At 41.0% G+C, this 14,252-nt stretch overlaps 1 protein-coding gene across 1 annotated transcript in view; it reads left to right on the top strand.

The window, feature by feature from the left end:
- The window catches only part of LOC144458571 (uncharacterized), a 40,136-nt gene that overhangs the window by 17,439 nt on the left and 8,445 nt on the right, over positions 1-14,252 (top strand). The window contains exons 17-28 of the mRNA XM_078161059.1: positions 2,814-3,064; positions 6,796-6,970; positions 7,417-7,650; positions 9,027-9,146; positions 9,248-9,381; positions 9,894-9,938; positions 10,042-10,081; positions 11,990-12,085; positions 12,204-12,341; positions 12,899-13,041; positions 13,182-13,250; positions 13,382-13,515. Coding sequence (XP_078017185.1) covers positions 2,814-3,064; positions 6,796-6,970; positions 7,417-7,650; positions 9,027-9,146; positions 9,248-9,381; positions 9,894-9,938; positions 10,042-10,081; positions 11,990-12,085; positions 12,204-12,341; positions 12,899-13,041; positions 13,182-13,250; positions 13,382-13,515 — 1,579 coding nt within the window. The remainder of the gene's footprint in view (positions 1-2,813; positions 3,065-6,795; positions 6,971-7,416; positions 7,651-9,026; positions 9,147-9,247; positions 9,382-9,893; positions 9,939-10,041; positions 10,082-11,989; positions 12,086-12,203; positions 12,342-12,898; positions 13,042-13,181; positions 13,251-13,381; positions 13,516-14,252) is intronic.

Below are 14,252 nucleotides of genomic sequence, written 5' to 3' on the forward strand. Positions count from 1 at the left end.
GCAGTATGGAGATATTTTGTGGTTTCAATTATGTGTTCTTGGACGTTTTAATCTGGGGCGCCGTCAGCCTACATTAGGTGGTTGTGTTGCTACCCACTCTCCCCTTGGATCTCCACAAGTGATGTGAGGACTCTAAAACTTCACCTGAGCCTCCCTCGGCATATGGGTGAGTAGATAATGGCTGAATTTTCATGTTTGGGTGCACTATCCCTTTAAATTAATTCTCTAGAAGTTCTCATGTATGTGGATGTGGACGACTTGATTACTGTTAGCAAATTATTTAACAGCGTTTGTAAAGGAACGATTGTGTCCCAAGCTTTTTGAGGTAGATCACTAATTGTGATCTTTTTATCACAGTATAATTCTACTGCAGTGCATTTTGTTTACTCCTAAAGGGTGCAATATAGTCAGTGCCTTTCTTTATTGATGTAACAAACATTTTTAATATTTCTGTGTTTTTATTAAACAGGAGTTTGTACAATGGAGACAAACTATTTTATATTAGTACTTTAAAGTTAAGTAAAAATTAATTTTCTGTGTGTTGCGTCAAACCTTCTTTTTATTGACATGTTTCCTCTGATGTTGCACCACATGTGAGGAGAGTGTCAAGATGTATGTATTATGACAAAAGTCAGTATTTGACTTTGTATTTGTCTGAAACGTTCATCATGCAAATGATCAAACAGGATTTTTCATGTAATTCCACAGTATTTCAGCTATGAATCAGTTGCACTCTGTCTCTGATCTGTCGCCGGTGGATGTTTGTTTTTAAAATAAAATATATATGTACATCTTTAAAGACGTCTCATTTTGATAAACCTGCCTCTTTAATCATCTCAAGACCCCTCAGATTTTGTTTGGCACCTGAGCTACTGATACAGGATACATACACGAGATGGAAGTGAGCACAGAATTGAAGTAGCGTAAAAACGGGATGACGAGTGAGACATGCTCATATTCTATCTAATAGAGGTTTGCAATGAATCAGTTCAGCTGGCAATTTGTTTATGTCAGTTATATTTATTCAGCTTTAATACTAATACTGAACAAAAGATCATAAGCATTCAGGACACAATCAAGAAATGTGTGAAAAATGGGGATAAAGGGGAAAAAAAGATAAAAAAAAACTTAAAAAAAAACCCTTGAGAATACTTAAAACAGTTAAAATTCAAGCAAATCTATCAGTTGAAACAAGAACAGATGGGAGTGAGATAGGATCTAAAAAATTTTTTAAATTGCCGTAAGGAAAAAAATGAGGTAAGCTATAGATTCTGCATGAATGAGAATGCAGATATTCTAAATGTCTACGAGGGCTGTGTCCCCTGCATCCCCTCGAAATCTACACAGATAGCAATAGGGTAATATAAGGAAGTAAAAAAAACAATGCTGGCCTGCATAGATGGATTACTGTCTTACCAGGCAGAGGCCCAGGGGCCCAAAATGTTAGAGCCGCCAACACACACACAAAAAAAAACACAATATTACCTCAATGAGACCCAAACTACTACAAAAAGACACAAAACAACCAAAAAAAGAAACCAAAGTACCTCAGAGACACAAAAATACCATAGCAAGACCACAAAATGACCATGAAGCTCCAAAAAAAACCAACCAAAAAAGAGCCACAAAATGACCAAAAAATACACAGAATTACCTCTGGGAAACCCAAACTACTACAGAAAGACACCAAGAAAAGAAACCAAAGTACTTCAAAGAGACACTAAAAGACCACAGAGAGACATAAAGTGACCACAGGGAAACCCGAACTACTACAAAAAGACACAAAACAACCACAGGGTGACACAAAGAGACACAAAATAACCACAAAGAGATACACAAATACCTGAAGGAGACCCAATTTACTACAAAAAGACACAAAACAACTACAAGGAAACACAAAATGTCTACAAAGCGACACAGAACCAACGAAAAAAGAAACCAAAGTACTTCAAAGAGACACAAAATGACCTAAAAAAAGACACAAAATTACCTCAGGGAAACCCGAACTACTATAAAAAGACACAAAACAACCAAAAAAGACACAAAACAACCACAAAGAGACACAAAATGACTACAAAGCGACACAAAGTGACCACAGGGAAACCCAAACTACTACAAAAAGACACAAAACAACAAAAAACCCAGAGTACCTCACATAGAGACAGAATAAGCACAGAGAGACAGAGAAACACAAAGAGATGCAAAACCACCACAAAGTCTGTGTCCTGTGTAGTAGAGGTGGTGGGGCCCTTTGCATATCTGTGCCCAGGGGCCCATTGTCTCATACTACACCCATGGGTCCTCCACCTCAACATCCTGGCTGCATCATTTCCTTCTTTCTGGTTTAAGTTTATCAACCTATTTGTGTCTCTACTTTTATTACTTTCAAGTTTTCATCAGGGGTCAAACCTGCACGTGTTGTAACATGTTCCCTGCAGGAGTCACTCTGTGGTAGATGACGCCCCCTGTGGCCACTGACCGGAACTGCGACTTATCAGCTGAAGAAAAAAACTCCTCCAACTTTCACTTTCGAAACGTCGTCAAGACGGGGCAGAGGGTTGTGCTGTGGATAGATCGGCTCTGATCGGACTTGGCGAGACTCCCGCCTGTTTTAATCTGCTTTGTTTTTCTATGTGACACAGTACAGTGAGCTGCTGCGGCATTTTTACTTTAACTGTCTAAACCCTGAACTTTGGAGCAGGACAGTGTGCAGAGGGAGGAACTGCAGCGGAGGGAGGAACTGCAGCGGAGGGAGGAACTGCAGCGGAGGGAGCCTCCATAAATCACTTTACTCAGTGCCACACTGTGGATGTGACACCTCCTGACCTGTGGAGCAGCTGTGGTCTCTCTGTGGTCTCTCTGTGGTCTCTCTGGTGTGTGTGCAGAGGTTTGGGTGGAGGTGGTTGCAGCCAGGAGCATGACAGAGCCGACGTTCTGGATGGAGAAGGAGCAACTCCTTCAGTTCTTCCGTCGCCATAAAACTAAACTGTCCTGCATGGAGAACCCGCACATCTTCCTCAGCCAGCTCAGAGATCACGACCTGATCCCGGAGGACAGATACCAGGTACGTTAGTGAGGTGTTACGCAGTTGTTGTTGTTGTTGTTGTTGTTGTTGTTGTGGTCTTCTTCCTCACACACCCTCAGATACAATACAATACAAATTTATTTATATAGCAAACAACAGCGTTGACCAAAGTGCTGTTCATCAAATAGCCTATAATATACAAAAGTCAATAAATAAAACACAAGAAAAGAAAACACAAAATAAGACAACAAAAGTCTGCCAGCTCTCATACAGGGGCAGAGAAGGCCGACGGAAACAGATGGGTTTTTAAACGAAACTTAACAACAGGGAGGGTATCTGCCAGTCTAACCTGGAGGGCCAGCTCAGTCCAGAGTTTGGGGGCCACAATTGCAAAGGCTCTGTCTCCCCTCTGCGCTAACCTTGTTCTTGGGACAACAAGAAGTGATCTGGTCAGTGACCGTGATGAAACACATTTTTTCAAAAGACCGGAAAGGTAGGATGGGGCCAGCCCATAATCAAGTCGGGTGGAGACAAATGCGTGAATAACCCTCTCAAAATTATTTAAAGAAAGGACAGGCTTAACCTGTCTCGTGATGGCGGGAACAGCCTGCAGGCTGCAGGAACAAACAGGAACACAGATTTTAATATCTCTGTAACAGAGGCAGACTGGAGATGAAACATGCCTCTGGAGTTTTGCCAAGAGTTGTGTCTGCCCGCCATATGTGCATGCATTCCTCGGGAGCGCGCTCAATGTAAACTACCAGGCATTGTAGGGGAGACCGGGTCGGTTGTCACAGTGCTTATTTTGTATTGTTCAACAATGTACAAACAAATGTCAGGTATAAAAGGAACACAACAACAACAACAACAACAACACATGAGAGCTGAAACAAACTGCGCTGAAAGATGAACAAATAATAGGCCAGATAAAGTAAGAATGGAGAGTAGAAAACAACAACAAAAACAGTTCACTTCACATCAGAGGTTTCATCAAATATTTATTTGTAATATTCTAAAAATGTGCAACTTTGTTGTTGTTCAGAAGAGTAAAGCAGCAAAAGCTTTTGAAATCCTTGGTCATATTTTCCAGCAAAAAAATCGTATCTTAAATGCCCCTGAAATGTTTTGCACTTTGCATCAACATCGCACATTATTTATCCTACAAGTCATGACAACAACCCACAAACTGGCAAACTGTGCTGTTACAAGATGTAACCTTTGTCCAGCTTTTCACCTCATTCTTAAAGCAACACCTACTGGACATTTTACGCTTTTCTTTGTTTAGGTTAAAATGCTCTTGCACTCCACCCCCATTTTGTAGCAAAAACGCCTAAAATGCCATACCCAAATTAAAATGACTGTAGCTTCTGAACCACTCTGACTACATGCATGCATGAGGTCTTGCCAGAAAGAAAACTCCCTGAAGTTTCTTGTGAAAGTGTCAGAAACACTCTAGGTGATACAGAGACAGAGTAATGGGCCTCTGAAGTCAGTAAAAAATTAAAGATTTTGCCTAAAATAAAATAAAAATGTATTTCAGGATGAATAACTGTCTGTGGCTTCATCTGAGCAGGTAAATGACACTGTGGGGCTGTAGGCACACTATCAATGAACATTTGTTTCAAATTTGAAGAAGATTGCTCAAAGTATGACCATTCTACAGTGTTTTTTCCATGAAAAGATCCAGGCGGAGCTCCGAAAGAGTCACCAGTACTATCTAAAGTTAGCATTTACGTTATATTATAAAAAACTCAGTCGTCACTGACCCTGGATAACTTTCAAAACTCCGTGGTTGTTTTTGACTGTGCAGGACAGGTTATGCAGGGCTCAACAATAAGGATTGCCCGAGTGCCCGGGGCAAGTAAACCAACCGGTCGGGCATGTAAACTAACAACTCACCTGCCCGATCGGGCAAGTTGCTAAAAATAGTAATAGTTAATAACTACTTGATAAAATAAATGTATTTTCAAACGTGCTCTTCTGCTCTGATGCAGCGGTCTCTCTGCCTGAAGTCACAGGCACAGCTGTGTAACAATGTCCTGCCCACAGCCCCCACTGATATTATTTTGCGCGACGGACGCTTCATATAATAACATAACAACATACTATTTATGGTGTTATGTCATCGTGTCATTTCTGTCTCTACATGGTCACATGTTAACAATTCTCCTCTGCTCTCTGTATCGCACACGGCGGAGTTCTGCCACACACACAGGTGAGCACGCTTGAGCGGCTGGGGCCGCATTTTCCTAACCTGACCCCGAGCCCGGTGCAGTTTGTCAGCTGACAAAGTTATTGTTATGGACACTGTGTAAATAACCAACAGACTGCTGTTACGCACAGACAAACACGCTGCTCGCACAGCAGCGTAGCACGGCACTCATGCTGAGCTTGTGTTGCGTTCAGGCGTTGTCACGTAAATAACAACTTCCAACACTTAAATAGGTCATAGCACAAAACAGCAGCATGTCAAGTGACTTTTTACTTTTATTACATTCAATAAAATTGTATGTTCCTAAATCTTGAGCCACCTCATATGTAAGCTAGACAGACATTTCACCTGCTCATTACTGTACACACATGTACTGTATGTACTTAGCCCTAAAGAGCCCTTCTGGTGCCAGTAGATACATAGAAACATCCCAGAACATGAAACAAAAGTTTCACGCATGTGAAAATTATTTTTCATGCGTGTGCTTCACCTCCGCTGCTACAACTCCATCCTAGGGGAAACACTGCTGTGTGCGTTTTGTGCAACAGGTGGATGTGGTAGTCTACTGGTAGAGTAGAGAGAGAGCTAAGTAGCGTTGAAGTAGAGTAGAGCAGGGCAGAGAGATGGAAGCAAAATATATTAAACCTGGTGTTAATACAGCAGAACTGGAGAAAACTGGTGAAAAATAAATAGAGGTGGGCATGGCTCAAGTAGGGCGCAAAATTATAGACAGAGAATGACTGACAGATTTTTCACTTTAAGCCCTGACACTGTCATTTTTGTGTAGGAATTAAGCTACAATACATGATGTATGTTGTTTTAATTAATAAATACAGTGTGAATAAAGATTACATAACATAAAAATAACTGCAGTCTTTGTTATTTGATAGCCGCTTAAATTAAACAATTTTTATAGGGCAAGTAAAAACTGACACTGAAGTGAAAAAAAACCTTAGCGTTGAACCCTGTTATGTTTAGTTTGCCTCTAATGTAACAGGCTATAACGTTATTTATGACAACACAGCATCCAGTTGCTAATGGCTAATGTTAGCCTACTGTAGCGTAGCCTCTGAAACATTAACGTTATCTTCCTTGTGCGGTTCCACTTACTAGTAACATTAACGCTACTATTTAACGTTAGCACTGTAATCTTATTCTAAAATTTTTAAAACTCTGGGGTTGCGTTTGACTGTCTTGGTTGTAACGTTACACTCACTCTCCTCCTCCGTGTATCTAACGTTACCTTGCCAACGCCTATGTCTATCATAGATGTAATGAGGACGTAATGGAGGAGGGGGGAGTAGGCCTTTGGAGGGAGGTGGAGTTGCAGGAGGAGGGGGGTGGGACTTTGGAGGGAGGTGGAGTTGTGGATGTTCTAAGTGCTGTGTGAAATGCAAGAAAGAGTAGCTTTAAGGCGGAGTGTGAAAAGGCCTTTTTTTGTTTAGGGTTTTGTTTGTGTTGGCGTTGTTAAGAAGATGCTCATTTTTAATGATGCAACATTTGATCAGGCAGACACGACATGTCAGTGCAAATGTTCTCTTTGTGTGTGTGTGTGCAGAAGGTGAGTCGCATGAAGAGTAAGAACAACATAAAAAGAGGCCTTTATGACATTCTGGACTGGCTGGAAAAAGAACAGTCAAAGCGCATCATAGACTTCTGGGACTGTGTCTTCACGGAGACCATCATGAACCAGTACCCCACCCTGCGACTGCTGCACAACAAACTCAAGGACGGTCAGACTCTTTTTTTAATTTTTTTTTTTATGGTCATTAGACTGTTAATGATTGTAAATCTGCTTACTATTGAACTATTATAATTTATATTATATACTAAGACAGGTTTGTTTTTGTAAGATAGATATTTGGTATATATATTTACATGGTTTATAGTTGTGTGACAAAGTTAAATGGTAATAAAAACTATATGTAGAAAAGTCTAAGGTATAAGTTTATCTATAGGAAGTTGTCTCTCCTTTTCCGATGTGTAAATCAAATTAACTATACACTGACAATTTGCTTTTACATTATGCGTTTTATTATTTATAAATATTACTTTTTCCGTCTGTTGGCTTGCTGTATGTTCATGTCTTTTTTTTTTTTATAAATAAGTAAAATAATAAAAAAAAAAAAAAATTACAAATCTTAACATTTTAATCTCTGGGTTTTCATTTAAATCGCAGGGTCTTTCCATTTTTACCAACAACAACCAGAGAGTGATGAAACAGAGGAGTCAAATGAAGGGAAAAGGAAGAAGCTTTCGGCAGATGAGGACGGAGAGAAGAAGCAAGAAAACTCAGTAAAGAAGAGAAAACTAAGAAGTAGGAGCGCGTGCAATGAGGAGGAGGAGGAGGAGGAGCAAGCCGGTCCGTCATCTCGACTGACTCCAAGGAAAAAGTCCAAGAAATTATGCTTCTGTAAGTCGAGGTTTTACTTTTCTTAACTTACTGGGTCTCATTCATGAAATGTTAGTAAATCTATGAGAAGATTTGCACCTTGGTACTAAAAACCTACTTCAGATTCATGAACGCAATGGGAACGTCAGAAATGATCACAGGCAGGTGTGCATGTTCATGAATACCAATCAATCGTAAATTGACAGCGCACTCCTGCTTGTCAGCAATTAGCATACATCCCGCCCATGAATAGCCAGTGACCACCATATAAGGAGGTGTTAAATACCTTGGACTATGGAGAAAGAGAAAGAAGAAAAAGAAAAACTTTTCCGACGCTGAGACTGAAGTTATTTCGGGTGAAGTGGAGTTAAGGAAAACATTGTATTTTCTTCTGTTGGTAGTGGTGTGACAGGAACAGGTAAATCAAAGGTCTGGCAGGAGGTAACAGGTGCCGTTAACTCCGTGTCTTCTGTTGTAAGAACCATCCAGCAAGTTAAACGAAAATGATCCAACATGAAATTTGATGAAAAAAACCCACAAGTACGCACAAAAAACCCACAGGAAGCCGGTCACAGCTCTCTGCTGCAGATGAGCGCATTGCTTGCATCATTGCAGAAACCTCTGTGTCAGTTTGCCCTCAGCATTGTTTAAACCACTATTAAAACATCTTAATGCAGGCAGTCTGATGTCGGCATTAACCCACCGTTAAGTTTAACAACAAGTCCCTCCAACTCTCTGCTAGATTCTGATTCACCAGCTGCCCACAGGTCTTATTAAACCAAAACTCAATTTGAAATAATGTTTACGTCTCCCATGTCACAGCTCTGATAATTAAATTAAACAAAAATGACATGACATTGGTTTGTTACTTTATTCATTCAGAGAAAGGTGTTGTCCAGTTTTGTATCATTCAAATAACTCATATTTTAGAACCCTAATCTGAAGCTCAAATCCTGTAAATACCAACTAGTTTAACTAAATGTGTTACATTTCTTATCTCTTGTCATGTTTAACTTACTTGTTTCAAAGGCATCTGTGTATTGTGAACATAACAGAGCACAATACAAGCTAAAACTGTAACTTCTAATAAAGACAAGCAGCATTTATGTGCAATATCTTATTTACACGAGCACAACGAGCAGAAAGAAGCAGCTGTAGATCTTGTTAGTATCTACGAAAAGTCTGGAGCTACTAGCATATTGATATATGCAGAAGTACTCGTCGGTTTCCCTCTGCGTACAGTTTACACACAAATTTGTTCTGCTCACATTTGATGAACGAGACCCACTGTGTCTTTATGTTTGCTGCCTTTTAGCGCACTATCACTGTAAATTATGTCTTTGTAGTTTCTCATTTGTAACAAAGAAATCAAAGTTCTTTTTTTTTTTATTCTTCAGCGTCTCCCCTGAAGAAGGGACAGAAGAGTGACATTTGGACCTGGAACATCTACAAGACACAGCTGCCTGTGACCTGTGGACAGAAGGAGGGGACACTGGACAGACAAAGACTAGCTAAAGGTAGGCAAAAGTAAAGCTCAGTGACTGGAGGATTGATTATGAATAACAGCAGATGATTGATGGCTGACATGAACACTTTCCTTATTCTCTGATGGTTTCAGGGGAGAAGTGCATTGTGTTCAAGAAACAGTGGTTTACTCCTGGTGAATTTGAGAGGTTCGCGGGGAAGAAAAGTTTCAAGAACTGGAAGTTGAGCATTCGATGTCAGGGCACCCCACTGGAAAAACTTGTAAAGGTTTGTTGAAAAGTGAATTTGAAATACATGTGGAACACGACTGCGTGACACAACTTGCTTTTCTCTAAAGCAGCAGTGTGTAGGATTTAGTGGCTTCAAGTTAGAATCCTTTAGTGTTCATTGTTCAGGCGGTTTTTACTTGGAGCCTTGTCAAATAAATCCAAACCTATATGACTGGACCGTGTGGGACTTTAATTGAAAGGACAGACACAGGAAATGTCCACGCTCAGCAGTCAGACAGGAGTCAGGTTAATTTCCAGGGCTGGTACCTGCGGTTATTCCACAGGCTACAGCTCATTCTAAGATAAGGAAAACACAATGATTCTTATTTTCAGGTGATTTTACACTAAAGAAAACATACTTATTATGATATATTCAATCTTTGCTAATATACCCCCCTAAATCCTACACACTGGACCTTTAACGTTGGTCATGTTAGCATGCCTTGTTGGATATCTTTACAGACAGGTTGTTGTGGAAATATTATTTTCTGTTTTTGAATTTCACTGCAGGAAGGTCACCTGAAGGCAGCAAATTACAAAAGAGGGTGTAAAAAGGTAAGAACAAGAACTGATGAAAATACATTCAAACTTTGTGGTGTATCTTCTTGTTATTGGTGCTGCTGATCTGAGCCGTATCCATTTTATATCTCTTTGCTAGGCCAAGAGGTCACTGGTGCTGGATGATCATTCCATAACAGGTCAGTGGTGGTTGAAGGACCTTAAAGCGTACTTAGGCCCAATCCCAATACCCCCCCTTGTCCACTACCCCTTAGCCCTTGGTCTTACCCCTAGCCATTTCCCAGTATCCCTTGGCCCTCGAAATGAAGCAACAAGGGGTAGGGGTTGAAATCCTTCCCTAGGAATTGGGACACCACTCACTACGTCACTGTGTCGGTTACGTTCACACATATGTAACTATTTTAAACAGGAGGCTGCGAGCCATCTACATTTCCAACCAGCATCTACAATGGAGTCTCCAGTTGAGCTCATCCAAACTATCGTGTTTACATTATTCATCATGCTTTGTTTGATGAACAACAGATGACAGGGGACTTCTGCTAGCTAGCTAACCAGCTAACATTACGAGGCAGCATAGTTATACTAGCTGGCGTGTTATCCTAATGTGAAAAATCCGACAATTTTTGCAGAACAGGACAGATGACAGATGCCAGATAGCGCGAGCTAGCTAGCTAGCCAACAAGCAACCTGACGACGGTAACGTTAGCTATGTATGAACTTTTCTCCCTGTCTCTTGCTTGGTGGTAGCCATGGCGACGTCGACCCCTCGCTGGCAAGTCAGCATCTGAAATCCCTCGCTCCGAAGGGCTAGTTTCATACCCACTACTCCTCGTTATGCCCCCTACACGCAAAAAGGAATTGGGACACCACTACCCCTCGCGGGAACGTACAAATGTAGGGGTAGGGCTAAGGGGGGGTACTGGGACAGGCCCTTAAAAGTAAAAGTACAGATGTCTTACCAGGATATGACTCTAGCAGAAGTTAAAGTCACTTACTAGAATACCGTTAAACTTCCATTAGTAGCCCGGGCTATTATTTACTTAAAGCACAGGCCTCTAATTGAGACAGGCCTTTATTTGTCAAAATGTGTAGCCACACCGGGCTACTGAAAGGGACGAGATGTTTAATTTGGACCAGGCTTTTAATTGAAGTTGCTGAAAGTAAAAGTACAAGTAAATGCTGTTAATAAAAAAGCAAGCGCTCAGAATTCTGAGGATCATCAAGTTTATTTCTGAGCCTGTACACCACCTTACAAATGGAGTGTACACTACACTTGAAGAAAAACAAGGTCTTCTTAAAAACATTTAGCATTTAAAAGCATTTAAAGAAAACTTTTGACTATCCAGGGCTGACACACTGCAGTCACAAACCTTTATCTCTTTGAATCATTACTCGCCCTCTCTCTTGTGGGACGCCATTTTCTGCTTTCATCGTGAAGCCGATCTCATTGAGTGGAAATTAGTCGCTAGCATGTAGCATCTAATCTAACGTGCAGTCTAGACTTGACTGTAAATCCAAACTTAACTTTGGCTTGCAGAAATGTAGTGTAGTTAGGGCTGCTTCCAACTAAGAATTTTCCTAGTCGACCAATAGTCGTCATTTAGAGCCATTAGTCGACTAGTCTCCTGCATGTTTCTGATATGAATGTAATGATTAAATGATATATTTTGGTGGTTTGAGTTGAAGGTGTGAGAAAGAATAGTATCAGTAACATTGTTAACACTGTGCTACATTACAGAGAAATACAAAACCGTACTAATGAACCTTCATTAATATAGGCCTATATTTTATCTCCAAGTGCACGTCACACACTGAGCGAGCCGCCTGTTAATGACGCTGTGGGCTAATGGGCATGTAGCTACTTCCATGTTTCAGATGATACGTCACGTTTGTAGTCGACCAATGAAGATGAGTTTACATATCACCTTGGGTTCGTCCTTCACCTTCTCAAAATGATCCCACACTTTGGATTTCCTGCCCAACATGTTATTAACTAGCCTGTGGAATAATGAGGCAGAAATCATTGACATATACAAGCAACAGAAACATGGCTGTTCACCTCCTCCTTCTCTTTTTTTTTTTTTTAGTGTCTGATGAAGAAGAAGATGAAGACGAGGACAGCGAGCAGGACAAGGAAGACCAGGTTTCATCAAGCAGCAAAGAAAGTTCCACAGATGACACAGGTGCTGGTTTCTACAAAGTGATATTCAGGCTTAAAACACATTTATGCTCACAATAGAAATAACTGAAGATATGTATCCTGTCCTCATGTTAGTCATACTTTAAACATGTCCGTTACAGATGATGAAAGACAGACGGAGGAACGGCCTCAGCAGCAGCCACAAACCAGTACAACAAGACATGACCGTGGCAGGAAGGAGTTCAGTGTTACATGTGGAGCTTTATCTGCGACATTACACAGAAATCGGTTTGCATCAGGTAACTGTCTCCCACTGTACACAAAGTCGCGAAATACACTCAGTGGCCACTTTATTAGGTACACCTTGCTGGCACCAAGTTGGACCTCCTTCTTAATTCTTGGTGTCATAGACTCAACAAGGTGCTGGAAACATTCCTCAGAGATTTTGGTCCATATTGACATGATGACATCACACAGTTGCTGCAGATTTGTCGGCTGCACATCCATGATGAGAATCTCCCGTTCCAGCACATCCCAAAGGTGCTCTATTGGACTGAGATCTGGTGACTGTGGAGGCCATTGGAGTACAGTGAACTCATTGTCATGTTTGAGATGATGTGAGCTTTGTGACATGGTGCGTTATCCTGCTGGAAGTAGCCATCAGAAGATGGGTACACTGTGGTCATAAAGGGATGGTGATTGGCTGAATAGCGCAGCAGTTGAACATGTGCACCTCATAAAGTGGCCAGTGAGTGTATGTGTATCTGCACAACCTGTTTATTGTGTGGGTGTGTCACTCTAGTGATAAGGTGTAATGAAATGTGTCCTAACCAGCTGACTCTAAACTCACCACCAGGGACTCGTGGGAAGAGTCTTCGTACTGAGACGAGCTGGATGACTCCGGAAGAGTTTGTGAAGGAGGCGTCGTGTCCAGATGCAGATGCCACCTGGAGGAAGGACATCCTGTATGAAGGGGAACCACTCAGCATCCTCATAGAGGTGACCATGATCAGGGTGATGTGTTATTATAAAGTGTGTGTCTCTGTGTTTCTGACAGAAGCACAGGATTGTACAGAGCCTAAAAGACCTAAAGTACAGTCTGAGACAAAGAGAATGACACTGCTGATTTGTCTTTTCAGGCAGACATCTTGAAGATCCACTCACTGCTGTGTAAATGCGGACTGTGCAAACCAGATAGTGAAGACCTGGTGAGTTTGTTGATCAGTCAGTTTCAGACAAGCAGCATTTCCTCATTCCACACTCATCTTTGTTCTGCATAAACAATGTGATGGCCATTGCTGATGTTCGTTTTTGAGTTGCTGTTGTGTCTTTTTGGCAGGATGATCAGAAAAACGACGATGAGTGTTGCGTCTGTAAAGGTGCAGGAGAAGAAGAGTTGGTGGAGTGTGACCACTGCCCTCGCTCCTTCCACCAGAGATGTCACCTGCCTCATGTAGAGGACGACATTTTAGGGTGAGCTTTGATCAGAAACAGAAGACAACCAAAACAGGAAACATTTTTATGTGATCTCAGTTTATTCTTTTCATTGAAACTGAAAGAGATAGAGGTAGACCAGTGGGATTTTATATTTATACTAGATTTATATTAGATTTTTTATTTATACTCATGTGGCAGACCCTCCGCCGTAGCATACAAATGTGACCTTCGCCATTGTGAGCGTTTATACTTGTGCGGTGGTGTGTCTGTGTTACTCTGCAGTTACACCTCTAAAACACTAGTCAGCGGTGGAGGTTTCTGTGAAGTACTGTAAAGTTTAGTTGATTCAAAACACACATTAAACACACATTAAACATGGCTTAATAGAGACAGTTTCAAACAGAAGTACACAAATCAGCTTCACTACAACTGGCAGCATTCACAGACAAACACTTGTCTTTATCTGGACACATTTTCCCCACAAATACAACATGCTAACGTTATTAGCACAAGCCTATGGCATTTTACATTGTAAAAATTAGCCTAGCGGCTAGCAGACTTCTCTCTACTCATATAAAACCAGAGACAACAGCAACATTTGACAAAGGTAACGGCACATAATTTGGCTCCATTACAACTCACAAGGTTCACTGACAAAACAACTGTCTTATACTAAACACGTTTTCCAAACAAGTACAACATGCTAACGTTATTAGCACAAGCCTACGGCGTTTTACATTGTATTAGTGACGAGCGGAGATTTCCTCTTAACA

Source organism: Epinephelus lanceolatus, chromosome 18 (assembly GCF_041903045.1).
Source record: "Epinephelus lanceolatus isolate andai-2023 chromosome 18, ASM4190304v1, whole genome shotgun sequence".
Lineage (NCBI taxonomy): Eukaryota > Metazoa > Chordata > Actinopteri > Perciformes > Serranidae > Epinephelus > Epinephelus lanceolatus.